Source organism: Vulpes vulpes, chromosome 15 (genome assembly GCF_048418805.1).
Source record: "Vulpes vulpes isolate BD-2025 chromosome 15, VulVul3, whole genome shotgun sequence".
Classification (NCBI taxonomy): domain Eukaryota; kingdom Metazoa; phylum Chordata; class Mammalia; order Carnivora; family Canidae; genus Vulpes; species Vulpes vulpes.
Window position 1 is genome coordinate 49,506,369 of NC_132794.1, and position 24,896 is coordinate 49,531,264.

The 24,896-nt window shown below is 38.0% G+C and overlaps 1 protein-coding gene across 3 annotated transcripts in view; it reads right to left on the reverse strand.

The window, feature by feature from the left end:
• The window catches only part of TTBK2 (tau tubulin kinase 2), a 181,525-nt gene that overhangs the window by 47,495 nt on the left and 109,134 nt on the right, over nt 1-24,896 (reverse strand). For all 3 annotated transcript variants that reach the window (XM_072740624.1, XM_072740626.1, XM_072740625.1), the window contains 3 exons: nt 12,274-12,339; nt 7,900-7,992; nt 7,169-7,294 (listed from right to left, as the gene is read on the reverse strand). In XM_072740624.1, coding sequence (XP_072596725.1) covers nt 7,169-7,294; nt 7,900-7,992; nt 12,274-12,339 — 285 coding nt within the window. The remainder of the gene's footprint in view (nt 1-7,168; nt 7,295-7,899; nt 7,993-12,273; nt 12,340-24,896) is intronic.

Sequence of the window (24,896 nt, forward strand, 5' to 3'; positions counted from 1 at the left end):
AACTCCAATGCCATCAGCCAGGGGAATCCTAAAACAGCTAAGTTTCCCAAAGCAAGAGGCAAGCCTGCTGCATTTTGATGTAATCTCTGTTTATACAGTCCCATTTCTAAACCTGGAAAGAATATTAACAAGATTAATAAGTTTAGTCAGCTTTGGATTTCCTCTCTATCATATCCTCTGATTTTAGCAATGTTGTGGCACTGTATGAACTAGCTGATATACACATTTTAGTTTCAGGCTCACCAACACTGTGGATATTTATAGGTTTTATTAGTCTTCTCAATTTGCTAAAAATGCTTAACATAACACTCTAATAAAGATACTTTTATGTTCTTATGTCAGGATCACATGATTCTATTAATTACTAAATGATTTTAGTATTTCTTCATATAACTTTTTAGTTCTTTCACTGTATTTTTATTAATCAGTCATGTTAGTATTTATTTTACAGTGGCTGTTGTGTTTGTGGCCACCTCTCCAAAGAAGGCAAGACAGTGAAAAATGGAAAGAGCTTGAGCTTTTTTGAATGAGTCAGAAACTGGTTTCAGACACCACTTCCAGCACCACTAGTTTTCCTGGGCAACAGGTCTAAACTACATCTCCATAAAATGGGACTAATAACACTACCCAGTTATTACTGTGACACTGTTGGGTATTATTACTGTGACACTACTGTGCAAAAGCACCAAGAGTTCTTCTTTATCCAATCTGATGCTGTTAGTTTCCCCTTAACTAGTAACTGTGTCACCTACCAGTGGAGTCTTGTGCTGGAATTCAAGGCTAAGATTTTCCTACGTACTCCTCAGAGTCATGTTCCTTTCTCAAAACACTTTAAAAAGGATTGTTTATATTATAAGGTGTCCACAACAGAATTGAATGTTTTTGATCACTATCTACATTTCTGAAAATGTTGGCCCAGCATTTTTTTTTTAATCTGAAATAAAGATTCATAGAAAGTTACAAAAATAGTACAAAGAAATCCCTTCACCCAGTGTGCTCTAATAGTAACATCTTAAATAGCTAGAGTACAGTATCAAAATCAGGAAAATGACATGGGTACAATCCACAGAGCGTATTAGATTTCACCAGTTACACATGCACTCATGCATATGTGTTTCTGTGTGTCTGTATATAAATCTATAGAATTTTATTAACCTGAGGAGAGTCAGAGCCCAGCATCTTTTTGTCTCTTACAGTTGCTATATTCTTTCAGAATCTAATAATAAAAACAATATCCATTATAAGATCTCTTTCAATCTTGGCTATAATTCTGATAGCTTTACCTAGTTTAGTTTAACATATAGAAAACAGTATTTATGCACTTACAAGTTGATTTTTCTTAGATTTCCTAAGTAGGAGACTATCAGACAATCTAAGATTCGGTTCAATTTTTCCTTACATTTGTTGAAAATTTAAGTGTCAGGCATAGTGCGAGGATGGTGTGAGATAAAAAAAAGAAGACATGGTTGTACCTCCAGGACATAAAAGCAAGCTGGGAAGACACATTCATACATAAATATTAAGTACTGATAAACTTGGATGTAATTTCCCAAAACACCGTAACAGTATCCAAAAGCAAGTGTCAGCCATTATTCTAATTGAGACATGCATAAATAAAAGATTCCTAGTAGAGAACAAAAAAGCTCTTCTCTGCATCTGCTATCAGAGGGAGCATTAGCGGGCTCCTGGATGAGGTACTGGTCATGTGCAACTTGTTAAGATAGTAAGGTTTTCTGGCAAGAAACTCTGATTTTTGGGACGCCTGCATGGCTCAGCGGTTGAACGTCTGCCTTCAGCTAAGGTTGTGATCCTGGAGTCCTGGGATTGAGTCCCACACTGGGCTTCTTCCTGCATGGGCCTGCTTCTCCCTCTGCCTATGTCTCTGCCTCTCTCTCTTTCTGTCTCTCATGAATAAATGAATAAAATCTTGAAAAAAAAAACTCTGATTTTTAAAGATTTACAAAGCAGAGACATTCAAAATGAAAGTGGCTTTGTAAAGCAGCATCATAATAACAATTAGATTATAAAATATATTCACTTAGACTTGGCTCAGAACATATAAGATATAATGTTATTTGACCTTTGATGTAGTTAAGAAAGTAATCATGCTAAATATTGGTGGGGGTTTTTTTCTTTTTTGCTTGTTGATGGAGGAAATTTGTTGTTTTTATCTACATGGTTGTCCAATGAGGATTTTTTTTTCTATGAGGAATTTAAAATTTTTAAAAGAATAGGAATTAAACTCAAATTCACAAATGGATTCCAAACTGTAAAATTAGCCATATGGACAGCATTAGTTCACAAGAGCATTCAGATTCAGAGTAGAGTAATTTTTCTGAAAATGAAGTCCATAGCACGGCTCTCTGAGGGAGAGACAGAGCTCAGATCTTTTTGGAACCTGATGTCACACTGATACTAGTCATCAGAACACAGCAGTCACACCAACATCTTTCTCCTCTCTACCTATCTTCTTCTCCCACTCATTGCTTATGAAATACCAGAGAGCAAGAAAGAACCAGATTATTTATAGAATCTGTGAAGCAAAAAAAAAAAAAAAAACATTTAACCTGCTCTCTCTCTTCCAAAATTAGCAAAATTACTATACTTTATTTTGTTATTAGGTGACAAAAACACAGAGAAGCCCCTAGGAGAATGTCCAAATGAAAAACATGAGAATAATTTGTTAATGTAAATTTAATTAATTATAAATCTAAGTTTCAAACTTAAGCTACTGAACACAATAGTCTTCTTTAGATTACAGACATAACTAAGTGGTGGATGTGATAAAAATGGTTTTGCTTGCTAAACTCTTTTGCTCCCATGCAATCCCTATCAATAAAAAAATTTTGCACCTACAGCAGAAAGTTGGAACATTTTCCAGCTCGTCCTGAATTTAGCATTACAGGTTTGATTTCACTGTTTTATTACAAGTAATACAAACTCTGTTCATAAATATGTATGAAATATATATAGAAGAACATATTCCAAAGCACCTTGTATACAGTGTATTTTCTCCATTTGCTAGAGTCTATAGTTATTAACACAAATAGCCATATAGGAAAGGTGAGAAGTTCACCCACCTAAGGTCTCTAAGGAACCAAGACTGTATACTGCCTCTCTGTTTTCTATGTTGTTCAGATCTTATACAAAAGCTGCCATTTCACACAGAAATAGTTATTGTGTATGAATAAGTTCACTGTGCTGCCAATAGTCTTTTGACTGGGAAAACTGACAACACTGTAGAATGTAAAAATTCCTTCAACAGAAAAGTCTATGTGTTGTACTTTGTAGATAAAAACGAAAAACCAATATACATAATTTTTACAGGCACAGCTCAGAGATATTGTAGTTGGGTTCCAGACCACTGCAATAAAGCAAATATCACAATAAAGTGAGTCAAATTAATTTGGCTTTCCAGGCCATATAAAAGTTATGTTTATACTATACCATACACTATTAAGCATACAATAGTATTATGTCTATAAAAAACAATGTATATATGCCTTAATTAAAAATATTTTATTGCTAAAATCTCAGCTTTCAGTAAGTGGTAATCTTTTTGCTGGCAGAGGGTCTTGCCTTGATGCTGATGGCTGCTGACTACTCAGGGTGGTGGTTATTGAACACAGGGGTGGCTGTGGCAATTTCTTAAAATAAGACAACAATGAAGTCGGCCACATTGATTGACTATTCCTTTCACAAGTGATTTCTCTGTTCCATATGATCCTGTTTGATAACATATTACCTACAGAAATTCTTTCAAAACTGGAGTCCATCCTCTCAAACCCTGTCAGAGCTTTATCAACTAAGTTTATGGAATATTCTAAACCATTTATTGTCATTTCACCAGGCTTCACAGCATTATCACAAGGATTAGATTCCACTTCAAGAAACCACTTTCTTTGTTCATCCATTATAGTTTGATCATGAGATCACAGCATTCAGTCACGTTCCAAGCTCCACTTCTCATCCTAGGTCTCTTGCTATTCCCACCAGATCTGCCGTTACTTCCTCCACTCAAGTCCTGAACCCTCCACCCCCTCAAAGTCATCCATGACAGCTGGAATCAACTTCCCCCAGCTCCTGTTAGTGATAATATTTTTACTTCTTCCCTTGGAATCATCAATGTCTTTAATGGCATCTAGAATGGTGAGTCCTTTCCAGCAAGTTTTTAATTTAGTTTGCCCAGATCCATCAGAGGAATCATTATCTACAGCAGCTTTTGCCTTACAAAATGTATTTATTAAATAGTAAGACTTGAAAGTTGAAAGGACATCTTGAACCATGGGTTGCAGAATGGACACTATGTTAACAGCATGAAAACAACATTAATCTCATTTACTTCTCCAACAGAGCTCTTGGGTGACCAGGTGCACTGTCAGTGAGCAGTCATATTCTGAAAGGTATCTTTTTTTCTGAGAAGTAGGTCCTAACAGTAGGCTTAAAATATTTAGTAAACCATGTTGTTAACAGATGTGCTATCATCTGGGTATTGTCTCATTTATAGAGCACATGCAGAGCAGATTTAGCACAATCTTAAGGGCCCTAGGATTTTCAGAATGGCAAATGAACACTGGTTTCAACTTCAAGTCACCAGCTGCAGTAACTTCTGACAAAAGAGTGAAGCTGTCCTTTGAAACTTTGAAGCCAGGCACTGACTTCTAACTATGAAAATCCTAGACGCTCTTCTTCAAATAGAAGACTGTTTTGTCTACTTTGAAAATCTGTTGTTTAGTGAAATAGCCACCTTCAGAAGCTAGATCTTCTGGATAACTTGCTGCATCACCTTATACTTTTATGTTATAGTGAAAGCTTCTTTACTTAAACCTTATGAACCAACCTCTCCTAGCTTCAAACTTTTCTTTGGAAACTTCCTCATGTCTCTCAGCCTTCATAAAGAGAGTAAGGATCTTGCTCTGGATTAGGCTTTGGCTTAAGGGAATGTTATGGCTGGTTTGATCTTCTGTTCAGACCATTAAAACTTTCTCCATATCAGCCATAAGGCTCTTCTGCTTTCTAATCATTCATGTGTTCAGTGGAGTAGGACTTCTAATTTCCTTCAAGAACTTTCAATCCAATCATGAAATGAGCAAAAGACATGAACAGAAATCTCACAGAGGAAGACATAGACATGGCCAACAAGCACATGAGAAAATGCTCTGCATCACTTGCCATCAGGGAAATACAAATCAAAACCACAATGAGATACCACCTCACACCAGTGAGAATGGGGAAAATTAACAAGACAGGAAACAACAAATGTTGGAGAGGATGTGGAGAAAGGGGAACCTCTTGCACTGTTGGTGGGAATGTGAACTGGTGCAGCCACTCTGGAAAACTGTGTGGAGGTTCCTCAAAGAGTTAAAAATAGATCTGCCCTATGACCCAGCAATTGCACTGCTGGGGATTTACCCCAAGATACAGATGCAGTGAAATGCCGGGACACCTGCACCCCGATGTGTAAAGCAGCAATGTCCACAATAGCTAAACTGTGGAAGGAGCCTCAGTGTCCATCGAAAGATGAATGGATATAGAAGATGTGGTCTATGTATACAATGGAATATTATCAGCCATTAGAAACGACAAATACCCACCATTTGCTTCGACGTGGACAGAACTGGAGGGCATTATGCTGAGTGAAGTAAGTCAGTCGGAGAAGGACAAACATTTTATGGTCTCATTCATTTGGGGAATATAAAAAAATAGTGAAAGGGAATAAAGGGGAAAGGAGAAAAAATGAGTGGGAAATATCAGAAAGGGAGACAGAACATGAGAGACTCCTAACTCTGGGAAATGAACAAGGGGTGGTGGAAAGGGAGGTGGGCGGGGGGTGGGGGTGACTGGGTGATGGGCACTGAGGGGGGCACTTGATGTGATGAGCACTGGGTGTTATGCTATATGTTGGCAAACTGAACTCCAATAAAAAATATTAAAAAAAAAAAAGAACTTTCCCTTTGCATTCACAACCTAATTGTTCAGCACAAGAGGCCTACCTTGGCTTTTGGCATGCCTTCCTCACTAAGCTTTAATCATTTCCAGCTTTCGCTTTAAGGTGAGAGATATGCAACTCTTTCTTTCACTTGAACACTTAGAAGCCACTATAGGATTATTAATTGGCCTAATTTCAGGATTGTTGTGTTTCAGGGGAAAGGGAGGTTCAAGGAGAGGGAGAGATGGGGAATAGCTGGTCAGTGGAGCAGTCAGAACATGCACAACACTTATGGATTAAGTTTACCATCTTACGTGAGTAGAGTTCATGGCACCTCAAAACAATTGCAATAGTAATACCAAAGATCAGTGATTATAGATCACTATGCATATATAACAATGAAAAAGTTTGAAATACTTCAAAAATTATCAAACTGTGACAGAAACATGAAATAAGTAAAAGGTATTCAAAAAATTATGGGACTCAACGCAGTGTTGCCACAAACCTTCAATTAGTTAAAAAAACGCAGTATCTGCAAAGTGCAATAAAGCAAATGCAATGAAATGACGTATGCCTATTTTAATCTATGTGTGGCTTCATTTATGTGTTCAGTGGTAGGGATTATTTTGCATTAAGCTCTAAGTTCTCCCTGAGAGCAACAGAATCTTCTGAAATATAGTTGGTTGGGGATAAGAGTGCAATTTGTGGTAAACCTAGTCAATCCTTATAAGGCCTTATAAATGGATACCCTAAGGAAATGATTCACTGACCACAGATAAAATGGAGCCAATAATCTTCACTGATTATTGTTCCACAGCACTTTAACATATGATATTGCAGCCCTTAGGCCCTCAGCAGATACATTACCTAGCTGGACATTTCCTTCTGGTCAACAAATTAGCTATAGGATTTACATAATTTGAACTATCAGCAGCTCTATATATCAAATGAATCACAGCAGGAACAGGAAAATCTGTTCAATAATAAACCTTAAACTCTAATTAAGTATGTCCATCCAGAAGGGAGGAAACTCACACACATACACACACACACACACACACACACACACACACACAGTCCTCATCAGTCAATTTCACTGCAATTTCTCAGGATGTATTACAATAATATCATTCTAGGGGGTCTCCCATACTCATATACAATACCCTCAAAGCTGTAACAAGTGAAGACAAAGACTAAATGAGAGAAGAATTAACCCACAAAACCCACAAAGATGATTACCTGGTAGTCTGGTTTTGTAAAATAATCCAAAGAGGAGATGTGATCCAAAAAGATGCTAAATTCTGGAGGGAGATGTTTCAACATAAGCCTGTGATCATACCTCTCCTTAATAGAGCCTACTTGCTCCTGGGAAGTAAAGAGAACAGGAACCAAAGTCAATTTCTCTTGGCAGCTACACATTAACAGTCTCTCAATAACAGTCTCAAGGGTAGTAGGGAGTGAGATAGTGGGTAATTATGTATCAAGCAAGAACTGAGCTCTTACTAATAGTTTAATGTACACTGCTCTATGGGGGTGGGTTGGGAGGATTGTAATACATAACCAAAAGGGTAACAGAGTTCTGCATTAGTGAATTGACAGTTTGCCAAAATAAAGAGTTGATCTTAAATCTAGTCTACTTTTTTAAATCAACACATATATTCAGTTTTCAAATTAAACAATATAATGTAACAATTAAAATTTAAAAGCTTATGTGACTTATAAAAAAGAAAAAGGAGATCTAGGGGGAAAGAAAGGTCTTGAGAGAAAGCCAGAAATCATATCAGAAGTGATGATTTAATAGATACTTAAATGAGTATTCTCCATGTACACAGAAAAAATTGTAACATTAATTAGAGCTTGAATATCAGCTTAATTTTAGTTCTTATATGTGAGTATATTCTTATCTGTTATGTCTACCCAGGAGAAAATTTTATTCCTTCCCTTACCAAAACTGATATTTCCAAAATTACCTTGTCCTTTATTTTTCTCCAAGGCAGCTGACCAACCACAAACTCCACCAACATGTAGAATAAGGACCAAAGGTCATCATGTCTTCCCATTTCCTTCATAAGTAAAACAGAATTCATTCACATTACATTACTATTCCTTCTGTGTATATGACACTGTCTAAAGACTAACCATTGTATTTCTTAAAAATTTGAATAGATTTCCCCTAAAATCTTCTGGTACATATATCTACATAGCTATGTAACAATCTATATAACAGAATGGATATAATGAAATATTTTTTGCTACAAAAAACACCCCAAAACCCAGAAATAATGGAAATATAATTAACAGCCTGTTAATTCATAAATGAGTTCATTAACAAGGGAAGGTGATTGCCAAGGGCTGAGGGAAAGGGGAAGGGTAAATTAGCATTTAGTGGATATGGAGTTTCAGTGTTGCAAAATGAAAAACTTCTAGAACTTTGTTACACACTAATGTGAATATACTTAACACTGCTGAATTGTGCACTTAAAAATGGTTAACATAGGGAACACCTGGGTGGCTCAGCAGTTGAGCATCTGCCTTTGGCTCAGGGCGTGATCCCAGAGTCCTGAGATTGAGTCCCTCATCAGGCTTCCCGCATGGAGCTTGCTTCTCCCTCTGCCTGTGTCTCTGCCTCTCTCTCTTTCATGAATAAATAAAATCTTTAAAAAAAAAAAGGTTAACATAGATGGTAGCTACATCAGTGACCAAGCATAGCATAAGATGCAAAGTTGCTGCATCACTGTGTTGTATGCCTTAAACTAATATAACATTGTGTGTCAACTATACTTTAAAAAAAAGTTAACATGGTAAATTTAATGTGATATGTTTTTTATCACAATAAAAAAAAAGAATTAAAGCAAATCCTAGAAGCCAAAATTAAAAGAAAGCTGGAAACAAGGGAAGCAAGCTGATGCTGAAGCTTTGGTTTTAGACGCATCTGGTACAGGCTGTGTCAACCAAGGTTCTTACAATCAAGAAGGGGATAGGTGTAAAAGTATGGAGTCTACAAAAGACAGGAGTTGTACCTGCAACACTTCCCCTTAGGTCCTCATCAAATAGCTAGGACCCTCAAAGGACTATCTTTAGTGCAATATTGGTGTGTACATTATACTGCAATATTTTTTTTTCTGTAAAATTTAACCACTATCAAAGGAATAAAGTAAGTAGTTTAAAAAATTGCCCTGAAAATTTGTTACTACAGGCCTGCCCCTCACTCAGATTTGGGGTTTAAATTTATACCACTGGGAAATCAAGTCCAGAAATTGTTTTCTGGGTGATCCTGTCCTGCAGTAATGACAGAAGCAACTGAAAATCCTCAAGATAAAAGCACCCTTAAATCAAGCCTCACAAAAGTCCTATAGATAAAGGCCCACAAAATATAAGCTCATTCAAAAGTATAAAATACATAAGGAAGCAAGCTATCATAAGCTAATGACAAGAAAATTATACAGCAGAATTAGATATCCAAGAATTTCAGATATGGAATTATACGATAAAGAGCACAAAATAAAAATGTTTAAAATGCTTAACCAAAACATAGACTCAAAATTATGAGAAAGGAACAATATCCTATCTAAAAAAATAAAAAGGCCTATTCGATTTCAAAAAGGACCAAAAAGAACATCTAGAAATTAAAAATTCAATGGCTAGGTTAGAAAGCTGATCAAAAACAGCAGAAAAGGGACACCTGGGTGGCTCAGTGGTTGAGTGTCTGCCTTTGGATCAGGTTGTGATCCTGGAGTCCTGGGATGGAATCCCATAATCAGGCTCTTTGCAGGGAGCCTGCTTCTTCCTGTGCCTGTGTCTCTGCCTCTCTCTCGGTGTGTCTTGTGAATAAATGAATAAAATCTTTTTAAAAAAAACAGAAAAAAAATTAATGAACTGGAAGATAAATCTGAAGAAAACATCTAGAACACAACACAGAGACATAAAAGAGTTAGAAAATCTGAGAGTGAACTTAATAGACATGGAAGACAGAATAAGATCTAACATACATCAATTTGAGATATGAAAAAAGAGGTATTGAAAGAAGGGGAAAGAGGCAATCTTTTTTTTAATTTATTTTTTTTTAAGATTCTATTTATTTATTCATGATAGTCACACAGAGAGAGACAGAGAGGCAGAGACACAGGCAGAGGGAGAAGCAGGCTCCATGCAGGGAGCCTGACGTGGGATTCGATCCTGGGTCTCCAGGATTGCGCCCCGGGCCAAAGGCAGGCGCCAAACCGCTGCGCCACCCAGGGAACCCGGAAAGAGGCAATATTTAAAGAAGAAATGTCTGAGAATCTTCCAGAATGTATGAAAGACATGAATGTTCAGATTTAGGAAGCATAACAAATCCCAAACTGAATAATTATAAAGAAATCCACATCTAGGCATATTCCAACTTATCTGTTGAATAGCAAAGACAAAAGATATCTAAAATAGTCAAAGAAAAAGGACAAAGTAAATACAAAATAACAACTAAATGAACAAAGATCCTCTCAAAAGCAACCACAGAACCAGAAGACAGAATTTCTTCAAATTACTGAAATAAAACATTTATTAATGAAGGACTGAGATATAGGACAATAATGTAGTGAACAGAGTTCAAGTATTTTGAAAAGTCCTCTACTGGTCTGGGAATTATTCATGTTAAGAATTTAAGATTAAGATACAAAAAAGAAAAAAAACAACAACCCAGAAATGGAGGACATTATGTTTAGAAATTATCAAATCAGGGTCACAGAATAGGGAAGAAAAAAGTATACTAGAATTATCCGAGCAGTTTTTAAAAATTAGACAAGTACTTCCTGAAAGTTCCACTAGTTGCATTCCTAACATTATCACATAAGCTAACAACCACTGTGAAGCTGTGTAAAGCATTCTACTCTTCTCTTCAAGTGTGCTAGAAGCAGAAAAGAAAGGTAGAAACTGCTGACAGACATTATCAAATTCCTCTACCAAGATCAGATGAATAGCAAATAATATGAAGGTTAACAGAGTTAATTGCAAGAGCACTCCATGGGCTGGAAAAGCTTTTATAAGAGATCTCTACAGATTAAAAAAAAAAAGTAAAAATATATAATCTTTCTACTAGATATTTTGGAAATGCTTAAAAAGCTGTATCATCTCTGGAAATGTTTATGCTTATCTCAGAAAGAGTGTCCTATCTCAAAGATTCCAATGTTGACCAGATTTTTAAATAGAATTAATTAGAAAGACTAGTAATTCTAAAGGCTTTTAAGAATGTTTCTGGAAAATAAGAGTACTTTCTTTTCAAGACAGAAGAATTGACCAGATGCCATAATTTTTTAAAGTTTATTTACTTTTTGGTAATCTCTGCACCCAAGATGGGGTTCAAACTCACAACTCCAAGATCAAGCTGCATGTTCTTCTGACTAGGCCAGCCAGACAGGCACCCTGACTGGATGCCAAAAGTTAATATAACATTGAATCAAACCAAATTAGCTGAAATGCTTGGCAGAGTCCTACATCATACAGTGATAAATATACTTTTCCTATTTTCAATTTATAATCATATTATTAGGAACCAAATTAACTTATATGTTATAGCATAACATACTCTTCTTACTAGAGTTAGTTAGCATTAGTCAAATTTTCATTAAGGCAATTTCGGCTTCACAGAACAAAAACAAGGCAACACAAGATGAAGAAAAGATTTCTCTTTATTTTATCAAGGAGTCACATGTTAAATTTCTCAGCTCCAACCAGACAAGTTCAAGAACTGAAAGTTCATAAAATACCCACCTTGCCTACTCATAGTTAAGGTTCAGAATGAGAAAAAAAAAAAAAGAGAACAAAAGTAGCAAAAAAGAGAGAGACTTTAAAAATTTAACCCAAAAGGTATAATTTCCGAAGATGAAAACTTAGAAGTTGTTTGTACTTGAGATCTTCATGAAAAGAAAAGACTGAATGGAGAAGGGTTATCACAGATTAGATGCATACTACAGATAAAATGATGGTCCCTATATTTCATCAGGTATTGATAGTATGATGTTCCCAAATAACTTCTCAAGATTAGAATACAGATGGTTCTATTTCTTCAAAATTCTATTATAAATTTAATACTTTTACCTAATTAAGGATACAAGGTTTCCTACACACACACACACACACACACACACACACACACACACACACAGCTATTATCTATTTGGCAAATACAACATTATTTTTATGTGACTTGCACATCTATTATCTACTATATACACTATGATACATTAGTATTACTAATACCTTACTTTCTGCACCCAAGCACCTTCAATACTTGTGTACTCTAATGTAAAAAAGTCAATCTGAATCAAGTAATGACCATATTTAGATATAACTCTAGTTCAGATACCTACCCTGTTTCGATGAGCATTGATTGATGCATAACGAACTGTTCCTCGAAAGCCTGCCACAGCTCGAGGCTACAACAAAACCAAGCAAAGAGTAATAAAATAAGTTTCAAATAGCAAAAGACTCAGCACATTTGAGCCCATGAAGTAGATGGGAAAAACATGCATTACTGTCACAATAAAATACTACTTAAATTTCTAATTTTTTATTGTGAAATTACAGAAAATTAGATATCTCTAAATCATGTTTAAAAGCTACTAACATTTTAATTATCAGTGAGCCCCATTTTGTTCTACTACATTTTAAAATAAAGTAGTATTTATGACAAATTCTATACATTAGAAAACACTAAATGCTTTCATATATCCAGAATCATGCCAAGCACTGTAGTATATACACTAATATGCAGGCTCTGGTTACATTTATTTTTTTGTTTTGTTTTGTTTTGTTTTCTGGTTACATTTAAGTATAATAAGACCATAAGGAATCTCTAAGTAAAGATGCCAGCCTCTTCATGTCCTGGCTATTTCATTCAAGCTCAATTTGAAGATGATGGCAATTTATATCCCTCCATATACATATATATGCAGTTCATATATTCATAAATCAAGTTATTGGTTAACAGTTACATGCTAGGTATGGGGAATAAATCCAAACATGAAGAATACATGATCCCAGCTCTGGAGAGCTCAACTTAGAATAAAGTCCAAACTCTTCTTATTTGGCCTATAAGATGTCCTCATTCCAATGGATGTACTTACACTTTTTACTACAATCAACTATGTTTCTAGCTTATTCTGCTATTCTCTCCAGCTGGAAAACCATTTCTGTACATACCTCCCATGGCTAGCTCTTCTATCCCACACTTAGCCCTTTGCTCAAATGTCCCCTCCTCAGAAGTGCTCCTTAATTACCCTAATCTAAAATACGACCCATCCCCCTTCAATGCCACTCATTCTTTTTTTTACTCTGCTTTATTTTTTTCTCACAATATCTTTAATTGCCTAAAATCAATTTTATTTACATTTTTACTTATTTGTTCACTGCCTATCTTCTTCCATTGAACTATATACTCTGTAATAGCAAGGTCTTGGTCTTGCTCATTTCAGAGACCTAGAAACAGGCTCTGATAGTTATCTAAATTTATCTGAAGACACAGAATTAGTAGGTGATAGAACCAAATCAACCAAGGTCTTTTGATTAAAATCATACACTGTTTCTACTCTACTGCTTCACAAGCATCAAGTCAGTACCCTAAGAAGTCACAGATAGCACCACAGCTCAATATGAAAACTTGAAAAACATGAAAATGATCACAGCCAATAATTTCCATTAGCAGACTTTTTCTCCCAGTAACTTCTAATTATCGTCAATTAAGATGTATTACCTTTATAGTCAGAAAAAGACTATAATAAATGTTATTTTAAAAATCCTTAGCTATCAGAATCATTCTTGTCATATGCTAGAAGATATATGTGTTTTCCTTTGTTTGATCATTTTTGTAATCTACGTGTTATCTGTTCAAGTTAATTTTCTATTTCTTCTTTCATGAAATTCTGTATTCCCTTTCTTAAAATTTTCATTTCATTTCATTTTTAATTAAGTAAGCTCTGCACCCAACATGGGGCTTGAACTCACGACCCCAAGATCAAGAGTTACATGTCCTATTGACTGAGCCAGCCAGTAGCCCTTCTCTTCCCTATTTAATTACTCCTTTTTGTTTTTGTCTTAAGAGTTAACTGTTTAAAAAATATTCTTTGTATTAAATTAAAACTCTCAGGAATCAAAAGTTTCTGTGATATATTTAAATCCCTTTTCTTAGCTGCCATTCATTGATAATCATAATCAGTAGACATCAATATTTTCCTAAGAAAGCACAACCAACAAGAATATCTAATATTCTCAATTCGATGGAACTTTGAGGTCACAGATTTCTTTTCTAGACAAAAAATGTATAGGATTATATATGAAAACCTACTATCAACCCTTTTCACTAACATTTCATTGGTTGTACTTTTATTCATTACCTGACAAGAGCCTTCATTGACAGAAATGTTTTTGTAGTATGTACTTTTGCCCAATTATTTTCATTCCAGTAACTGTAAGGATACAAATCTCTAAAGATATTACCACACTCTGCAGCCCAGTCCACAGTTAATCAGACACATAGACATCTCCCTGATAGATTCTAGCCAAGATAAACACAGAAGACTCTTTCCAGTTAAGAGTGCACCTGACTTTGCTTCTTCAAGGGAAAGGTTAAGCTAGAGATAAAGAGAGATCAGCTATTTAGAAAGATCTTGATATGACTCATCAAAGAAATAATGCCAGTTCAAGAAAATTCAACCACCTATTAAGCAGAAAGACAACTCAATCCATCTGGGGAAAACAACCATATATACAACTGATTCTAATTTAAAGCTGATTATAGAGAGGGGAGGGGCAAGATGGCGGAAGAGTAGGGTCCCCAAGTCACCTGTCCCCACCAAATTACCTAGATAACCTTCAAATCATCCTGAAAATCTACGAATTCGGCCTGAGATTGAAAGAGAGAACAGCTGGAACGCTACAGTGAGAAGAGTTCGCGCTTCTATCAGGTAGGAAGACGGGGGGAAAAGAAATAAAGAAACAAAAGGCCTCCAAGGGGGAGGGGCCCCGCGAGGAACCGGGCTGAGGCCGGGGCGAGTGTCCCCAGGACAGGAGAGCCCCGGCCCGGAGGAGCAGGAGCTGCACCAACCTTCCCGGGCAGAAAGGCCTCCCGGGGAATTGGAGCAGGATCCCCAAAAAGGCGGGGATGGCCTCGGGCTCCCTGGGACACTAACAGGCACCTGCGCCCCGGGGAGATGTGCCGAGCTCCCTAAGGGCTGCAGCGCGCACGGCGGGACCGGAGCAGCTCGGAGGGGCTCGGGCGGCGGCTCCGCGGAGGGGGCTGCGGGGCGGGAGCGCGAATCCAACGGAGCAGGCCCCGGAGCACAGGGCGCCGGGACACAGCCCAGGATCCGGCCTCCCCCTGGGACAGGCAGAGGCCGGGAGGGCCCAGGACAGCGAGGATGCTCCTGCCCCGAGCTGAGCAGATCAGCGGCCCCGCCCCGGAGCCTCCAGGCCCTGCAGACAGAGAGCCCCGGAGCGACTGCGGGAGCTGACTCCAGGGCTGCAGAGCTGGCCCCGCCACTGCGGTTGTTCCTCCTGGGGCCTCACAGGGTAAACAACTCCCACTGAGCCCTGCACCAGGCAGGGGCAGAGCAGCTCCCCAAAGTGCTAACACCTGAAAATCAGCACAACAGACCCCTCCCCCAGAAGACCAGCGAGACAGACAAGTTCCAGGGGAAGTCAAGGGACTTAAAGTATACAGAATCAGAAGATACTCCCCCGTCTTTTTCTTTTTCTTTTTTTTTTCCTTTTGATTTCTGTTTGCTTCCCCCACCCTTTTTTTCCTTTCTTTCTTTTTCTTTTTTTTTTCTTCCTTTTTTTCTTTTTTCTTTTTCTCTTTTCTTTCCTTCTTTCTCTCCTCTCTTTTTCTCGTTTTCCCAATACAACTTGTTTTTGGCCACTCTGCACTGAGCAAAATGACTAGAAGGAAAATCTCACCTCAAAAGAAAGAATCAGAAACAGTCCTCTCTCCCACAGAGTTACAAAATCTGGGTTACAATTCAATGTCAGAAAGCCAATTCAGAAGCACTATTATACAGCTACTGGTGGCTCTAGAAAAAAGCATAAAGGACTCAAGAGACTTCATGACTGCAGAATTTAGATCCAATCAGGCAGAAATTAAAAATCAATTGAATGAGATGCAATCCAAACTAGAAGTCCTAACGACGAAGGTTAACGAGATGGAAGAACGAGTGAGTGACATAGAAGACAAGTTGATGGCAAAGAGGGAGACTGAGGAAAAAAGAGACAGACGATTAAAAGACCATGATGATAAAGAGAAATCAACGACAGCCTGAGGAAGAAGAACCTATGTTTAACTGGGGTTCCCGAGGGCGCCGAAAGGGCCAGAGGGCCAGAATATGTATTTGAACAAATCATAGCTGAAAACTTTCCTAATCTGGGAAGGGAAACAGGCATTCAGATCCAGGAGATAGAGAGACCCCCCCACCCTAAAATCAATAAAAACCGTTCAACACCTCGACGTTTAATAGTGAAGCCTGCAAATTCCAAAGATAAAGAGAAGATCCTTAAAGCAGCAAGAGACAAGAAATCCCTGACCTTTATGGGGAGGAGTATTAGGGTAACAGCAGACCTCTCCACAGAGACCTGGCAGGCCAGAAAGGGCTGGCAGGATATATTCAGCGTCCTAAATGAGAAGAACATGCAACCAAGAATACTTTATCCAGCAAGGCTCTCATTCAAAATGGAAGGAGAGATAAAGAGCTTCCAAGACAGGCAGGAACTAAAAGAATATGTGACCTCCAAACCAGCTCTGCAAGAAATTTTAAATTTTAAGGGGGACTCTTAAAATTCCCCTTTAAGAAGAAGTTCAGTGGAACAATCCACAAAAAAAAGGACTGAATAGATATCATGATGACACTAAACTCATACCTGTCAATAGTAACTCTGAACGTGAACGGGCTTAATGACCCCATCAAAAGGCGCAGGGTTTCAGACTGGATAAAAAAGCAGGACCCATCTATTTGCTGTCTACAAGACACTCATTTTAGACAGGAGGACACCTACAGCCTGAAAATAAAAGGCTGGAGAACCTTTTACCATTCAAATGGTCCTCAAAAGAAAGCAGGGGTAGCCATCCTTATATCAGATAAACTAAAATTTACCCCGAAGACTGTAGTGAGAGATGAAGAGGGACACTATATCATACTCAAAGGATCTATCCAACAAGAGGACTTAACAATCCTCAATATATATGCTCCGAATGTGGGAGCTGCCAAATATATAAATCAATTAATAACCAAAGTGAAGAAATACTTAGATAATAATACACTTATACTTGGTGACTTCAATCTAGCTCTTTCTATCCTCGATAGGTCTTCTAAGCACGACATCTCCAAAGAAACGAGAGCTTTAAATGATACACTGGACCAGATGGATTTCACAGATATCTACAGAACTTTACATCCAAACTCAACTGAATACACATTCTTCTCAAGTGCACATGGAACTTTCTCCAGAATAGACCACATACTGGGTCACAAATCGGGTCTGAACCGATACCAAAAGATTGGGATCGTCCCCTGCATATTCTCAGACCATAATGCCTTGAAATTAGAACTAAATCACAACAAGAAGTTTCGAAGGACCTCAAACACGTGGAGGTTAAGGACCATCCGGCTAAAAGATGGGTCAACCAGGAAATTAAGGAAGAATTAAAAAGATTCATGGAAACTAATGAGAATGAAGATACAACCGTTCAAAATCTTTGGGATGCATCAAAAGCAGTCCTAAGGGGGAAATACATCGCAATACAAGCATCCATTCAAAAACTGGAAAGAACTCAAATACAAAAGCTAACCTTACACATAAAGGAGCTAGAGAAAAAACAGCAAATAGATCCTACACCCAGCAGAAGAATAGAGTTAATAAAGATTCGAGCAGAACTCAACGAAATCGAGACCAGAAGAACTGAGGAACAGATCAACAGAACCAGGAGTTGGTTCTTTGAAAGAATTAATAAGATAGATAAACCATTAGCCAGCCTTATTAAAAAGAAGAGAGAGAAGACTCAAATTAATAAAATCATGAACGAGAAAGGAGAGATCACTACCAACACCAAGGAAATACAAACAATTTTAAAAACATATTATGAACAGCTATATGCCAATAAATTAGGCAATCTAGAAGAAATGGATGCATTCCTGGAAGCCACAAACTACCAAAACTGGAACGGAAGAAACAGAAAACCTGAACAGACCAATAACCAGGGAGGAAATTGCAGCCGTCATCAAAAACCTCCCAAGACACAAAAGTGCAGGGCCAGATGGCTTCCCTGGGAAATTCGTTCAAACACTTAAAGAAGAAACCATACCTATTCTACTAAGGCTTTTGGAACGATAGAAAGAGATGGAGTACTTCCAAATTCGTTCTATGAGGCCAGCATCACCTTAATTCCAAAACCAGACAAAGACCCCACCAAAAAGGAGAATTACAGACCAATATCCCTGATGAACATGGATGCAAAAATTCTCAACAGATACTAGCCAATAGGATCCAACAGTACATTAAGAAGATTATTCACCATGACCAAGTAGGATTTATCCCCGGGACACAAGGCTGGTTCAACACTTGCAAAACAATCAATGTGATTCATCATATCAGCAAGAGAAATACCAAGAACCATATGATCCTCTCATTAGATGCAGAGAAAGCATTTGACAAAATACAGCATCCATTCCTGACCAAAACTCTTCAGAGTGTAGGGATAGAGGGAACATTCCTCAACATCTTAAAAGGCATCTACGAAAAGCCCACAGCAAATATCTTTCTCAATGGGGAAGCACTGGGAGCCTTTCCCCTAAGATCAAGAACAAGACAGGGATGTCCACTCTCACCACTGCTATTCAACATAGTACTGGAAGTCCTAGCCTCAGCAATCAGACAACAAAAAGACATTAAAGGCATTCAAATTGGCAAGAAGAAGTCAAACTTTCCCTCTTCGCCGATGACATGATACTCTACATAGAAAACCCAAAAGCCTCCACCCCAAGATTGCTAGAACTCATACAGCAATTTGGTAGTGTGGCAGGATACAAAGTCAATGCCCAGATATCAGTGGCATTTCTATACACTAACAATGAGACTGAAGAAAGAGAAATTAAGGAGTCAATCCCATTTACAATTGCACCCAAAAGCATAAGATACCTAGGAATAAACCTAACCAAAGAGGTAAAGGATCTATACCCTAAAAACTATAGAACACTTCTGAAAGAAATTGAGGAAGACACAAAGAGATGGAAAAATATTCCATGCTCATGGATTGGCAGAATTAATATTGTGAAAATGTCAATGTTACCCAGGGCAATTTACACGTTTAATGCAATCCCTATCAAAATACCATGGACTTTCTTCAGAGAGTTAGAACAAATTATTTTAAGATTTGTGTGGAATCAGAAAAGACCCTGAATAGCCAGGGGAATTTTAAAAAAGAAAACCATAGCTGGGGGCATCACAATGCCAGATTTCAGGTTGTACTACAAAGCTGTGGTCATCAAGACAGTGTGGTACTGGCACAAAAACAGACACATAGATCAATGGAACAGAAGAGAGAACCCAGAAGTGGACCCTGAACTTTATGGTCAACTAATATTCGATAAAGGAGGAAAGACTATCCACTGGAAGAAAGTCTCTTCAATAAATGGTGCTGGGAAAATTGGACATCCACATGCAGAAGAATGAAACTAGACCACTCTCTTTCACCATACACAAAGATAAACTCAAAATGGATGAGAGATCTAAATGTGAGACAAGATTCCATCAAAATCCTAGAGGAGAACACAGGCAACACCCTTTTTGAACTCAGCCACAGTAACTTCTTGCAAGATACATCCACGAAGGCAAAAGAAACCAAAGCAAAAATGAACTATTGGGACTTCATCAAGATAAGAAGCTTTTGCACAGCAAAGGATAAAGTCAACAAAACTAAAAGACAACCTACAGAATGGGAGAAGATATTTGCAAATGACGTATCAGATAAAGGGCTAGTTTCCAAGATTTATAAAGAACTTATTAAACTCAACACCAGAGAAACAAACAATCCAATCATGAAATGGGCAAAAGACATGAAGAGAAATCTCACAGAAGAAGACACAGACATGGCGAACATGCACATGAGAAAATGCTCTGCATCACTTGCCATTAGGGAAATACAAATCAAAACCACAATGAGATACCACCTCACACCAGTGAGAATGGGGAAAATTAACAAGGCAGGAAACCACAAATGTTAGAGAGGATGCAGACAAAAGGGAATCCTCTTACACTGTTGGTGGGAATGTGAACTGGTGCAGTCACTCTGGATAACTGTGTGGAGGTTCCTCAAAGAGTTAAAAATAGACCTGCCCTACGACCCAGCAATTGCACTGTTGGGGATTTACCCCAAAGATTCAGGTGCAATGAAACGCCGGGACACCTGCACCCCGATGTTTCTAGCAGCAATGTCCACAATAGCCAAACTGTGGAAGGAGCCTCGGTGTCCATCGAAAGATGAATGGATAAAGAAGATGTGGTTTATGTATACAATGGAATTTACTCAGCCATTAGAAGTGACAAATACCCACCATTTGCTTCAACGTGGATGGAACTGGAGGGCATTATGCTGAGTGAAGTAAGTCAGTCGGAGAAGGACAAACATTGTATGTTCTCATTCATTTTGGGAATATAAATAATAGTGAAAGGGAATAGAAGGGAAGGGGGAAGAAATGTGTGGGAAATATCAGAAAGGGAGACAGAACATAAAGACTCCTAACTCTGGGAAATGAACTAGGGGTGGTGGAAGGGTAGGAGGGCGCGGTGGGGGTGAATGGGTGACGGGCACTGAGGGGGGCACTTGACGGGATGAGCACTGGGTGTTATTCTGTATGTTGGTAAATTGAACACCAATAAAAATTAAATTATTAAAAAAATAATAAATAAAAATAAAAATTAAAAATAAATTTATTATTTAAAAAACCTGATTATAATGAATATCATTAGCAAAGTACAATGACCTATGAAAGTCTAGGAGTGGTAACAATTAGTTCCACTTGGTGAGAGGGAAGAAGGAAAAGTCCTGATGAAAAAGAAAAAAAAGAATAAGGCAATATTTAATGAGGCCTTAAAATAGGTGATCTCTTTACCACAGAGGAAAAGTTCTCAGTTTTTCCCCATTGAGGTCTGTGGGTCTTTCATACACGGCCTTTATGATGTTGAGATATGTTCTATCTATACATATTCTATTGAGGGTTTTTAAATCAAGAATGGATGTTATATATTGTCAAATGGTTTTTCTGCATTTATTGAGATGATGATATGGTCTAATCCTTTCTATCGTTATTTTTAAAGATTTTATTTATTTACTTATTTGAGAGTCACAAGCATGAGCAGGGGTAGGGGCATAGGGAAAGGTGACAATCAGACTCCCCACTGAGTGTGGTGCACAATGTGGGGCTAGATACCCAGACCCTGAGATCATGACCTGAGCTGAAATCAATAGCCAGATGCTTAACCCACTGGACACTCAGGTGCCCCCTTATTCTTTCTATTATTAATGTGGTGTATCACACTGTTTGGCAAATACTGAACCACCCCTATAGAGCAGGAATAAATCCCACTTGGAGGTTCCTCAAAAAGTTAAAAAGAGAACTATCCTATGATCCAGCAATTGCCCTACTAGGTATTTACCCAAAGGATACAAAACTACAGGTTTAAAGGGGTATATGCACCTGGATGTTTATAGCAGCATTATCAACAATAGCCAAACTATGGAAAGAGCTCAAATGTCCATTCACTGATGAATGGATAAAGAAGATGTGGTAAATACATAACACAGTGGGAATATTACTTAGTTATTAAAAAGAATGAAATCCTACCATTCACAACAACATAGATGGAACCATAGTGTATTATGCTAAGTGACATAAGCCAGAGAAAGACAAATACCATATGATTTCACTCATATGTGGCAAAACAGATCAACATATGGGATAGGGAAAAAAGAAAGAGAGGGAAACAAACCATAAGAGACTTTTTAAAAAAGATTATATTTAGGAGAACCCTGTTGGCTCAGTGGTTGAGCCAGGTTGCGATCCTGGGGCATGCTTCTCCCTCTGCCTATGTCTCTGCCTCTCTCTGTGTCTTTCATGAACAAATTTTAAAAATCTTAAAATATATATATTTATTTAGGGGCACCGAGGTGGCTCAGTTAGTTAAGCATCTGCCTTTGGTTCAGGTCATGATCCCAGTATTCTGGGATCAAGCCCCACATTGGGCTCTCTGCTCAGCAGGGAGCCTGCTTCTCCCTCTCCCTCTGCCTGCTGCTCCCTCTGCTTGTGCTCTGTCAATGAATAAAATATTTTTAAAAAGATTATTTGAGAGAGACAAAGTACACAAGTGGAGGAAGGGGGAGAGGAAGAGGCAGAAAATCTCAAGCAGACTCCATGACGAGTATGGAACCAGATGTGGAGCTTGATCCCATGAACCCAAGACCACGACCTGAGCCAAAATCAAGAGTCAGACCCTCAATCAACTGAGCTACTCAGGCACCCCAACCATAAGAGACTTAAAAAAAAAAAGATTTTATTTATTCATGAAAGACACAGAGAGAGAGAGGCAGAGACATAGGCAGAGGGAGAAGCAGGCTACCAATGGGGAGCCAAATGCAGGACTCAATCCTGGGACCCTGGGATCATGACCTGAGCCAAAGGCAGATGTTCAACCACTGAGCTACCCAGGCGTCCCGCCATAAGAGACTTTTAACAATACAGAACAAACTGAGGGTTGATGGAAGGTGGTGGGTAGGTGGTGGGCTAGATTGGTGATAGGTATTAAGGAGGGCATTCATGATGAGCACTGAGTGTTGTATGTAAGTGATGAACCACTAAATTATACCCTGAAACCAGTATTGCATTGTATGTTGACTAACTAGAATTTAAATAAAAAATTTAAAAGAAAAAAATAGGTTATCTCTTAAAACCTCCTTAATTGGTGGCAATTTGGCACTATCAAAATTACAAATGCACATATTCTCTTTGACAAAGCCATTTTACTTGCAGAAATTTATCTTACAGATATACTTGCATATGTGTAAAAATAATCAATGTGACATTCACTCACTACATAGATGTCTGTGATAGCAAAAGACTGAAAGTAACCCGTATGTTCATAGAGGAGTGATTAAATAAATTATAGTAAATCCTTATAATGAAAAACACTTTACAGCTGAAAAAGGAATGATGAAGCTCTATATCCTGACATGGAAAGATCCCCTAGATAGACACTTTTGGAAAAAAAGACAAGCACAGAATGTGTATTATGCTACCTTTTGAATCAGAAAGGGAAAAATGAGACTATCCATTCATGTGTATCATATATATGCAAAAAGAAATTCTGGAAGAATACATTAAAAAAATATTAACAATATAGCTACCTAAAGGTTGGAGGAAGGCATAAGAGCAGTATAGAAAATGAGTGGATGTGGGATAGCAAGGGTGAAATAGAGATTTGTTTCACTGCTTATCTTTTAATTTTTTTCAAGTCAGGTTTATTAAGGTATAATTTACACACAGTAAAATTCATACTTTAGGTAGTCAAGGTTCTGTGAATTTTGACAAAGATATATAGTCATGTAATTACCACTGCACTCAAGTTATAGAGGTTTTTTTTTTTAAGATTTTATTTATTTATTCATGAGAGAGAGAGACAGAGAGAGTCAGAGACAGAGGCAGAAGGAGAAGCAGGCTCCATGCGGGGAACCGACGTGGGACTCAATCCTGGGTCTCCAGGATCACATCCTGGGCTGAAGGCAGCACTAAACCACTGAGCCAGCCAGGCTGCCCTATAGAGTATTTTTATCACCCCAAGAGTTCTGTACAGTCAATCCCTTCTCCTCCACTCCCAGTCTTTGGCAACCTCTGATTTCTGTCCCTCACAAGCATTTAGAATTGTATTTTTAAGTTTATTCTGTATAGTGATGTCTCATTGTGGTTTTAATTTGCATTTCCCTGGTAACTAAAGATGTTCACCACTTGCTATTGTGCTTATTTGCCATCTGTAGTATCTCTTCTCTGATGAAATGCCTATACAAATTTTTTGCTCATGTTTATTCATTTGGTTTAATATTGAGTTGTGAGAATTGTTTATAGATTCTGGATTTAAGTCCTTTGTCAGATGTGCTCTTGGGCTCAGACCCTGGACTTTTCAGGAGTGAGGTCTGGATTCTGCCCATGTGTTGGGGACAGAGCCATACCTTTGTGCCAGACCTTGTTAGCCAAGCTCCCACACCAAATGTGCAAAGCCAGAAAACCATTTTCAGCAAATGACTATGACTCCTTGCCCCAGGGGCCAGAGTTCTCCCGCCATGCTAAACCAGCCCTTTCTCTGCCAATGGCCAAGCTACTTGGGTAGCCAGTTCATAATCAGACTGCCAGTTTATAACTGTGGGATGGAAATATAACCACAGTAGGAAGCAGAACACCCTGCAGGGCACGCCCTGTGTGGCTTTCTGGATGGTTGGGTCAGATACTCTCAGGAGAGTGGGAAAAGTTTATATGGGCCCTTTAGAAAAATGCTTTGTTAGAGGACTCTGATCATTTAAAATAATGAATTTAAAATAAAAATTAATAATAATAATAAAAAGATGTGTGTTTTGAAACATTTTTTCCCAGTCTGTGATTTGTCTTTTTACTTGCTTAACAGTGTCTTTCAAAGAGGGGTTTAACTTTGATGAATTTTTACTTTCTTACTTTTGAACCATGTAACTACATTACCTCTTCAAAAATTATATTTAAAAACATCTTTTCAGAAAAAAAGTAAGAGTGGAAGGAAGCCTGGGTGGCTCAGCGGTTGAGCGCCTGCCTTCAGCCCAGGGCATGATCCTGGAGTTCCAGGATCAAGACCCCACATCAGGCTCCCTGCAAGAAGCCTGCTTCTCCGTCTGCCTGTGTCCCTGCTTCTCTCTCTGTGTCTCTCATGAATAAAT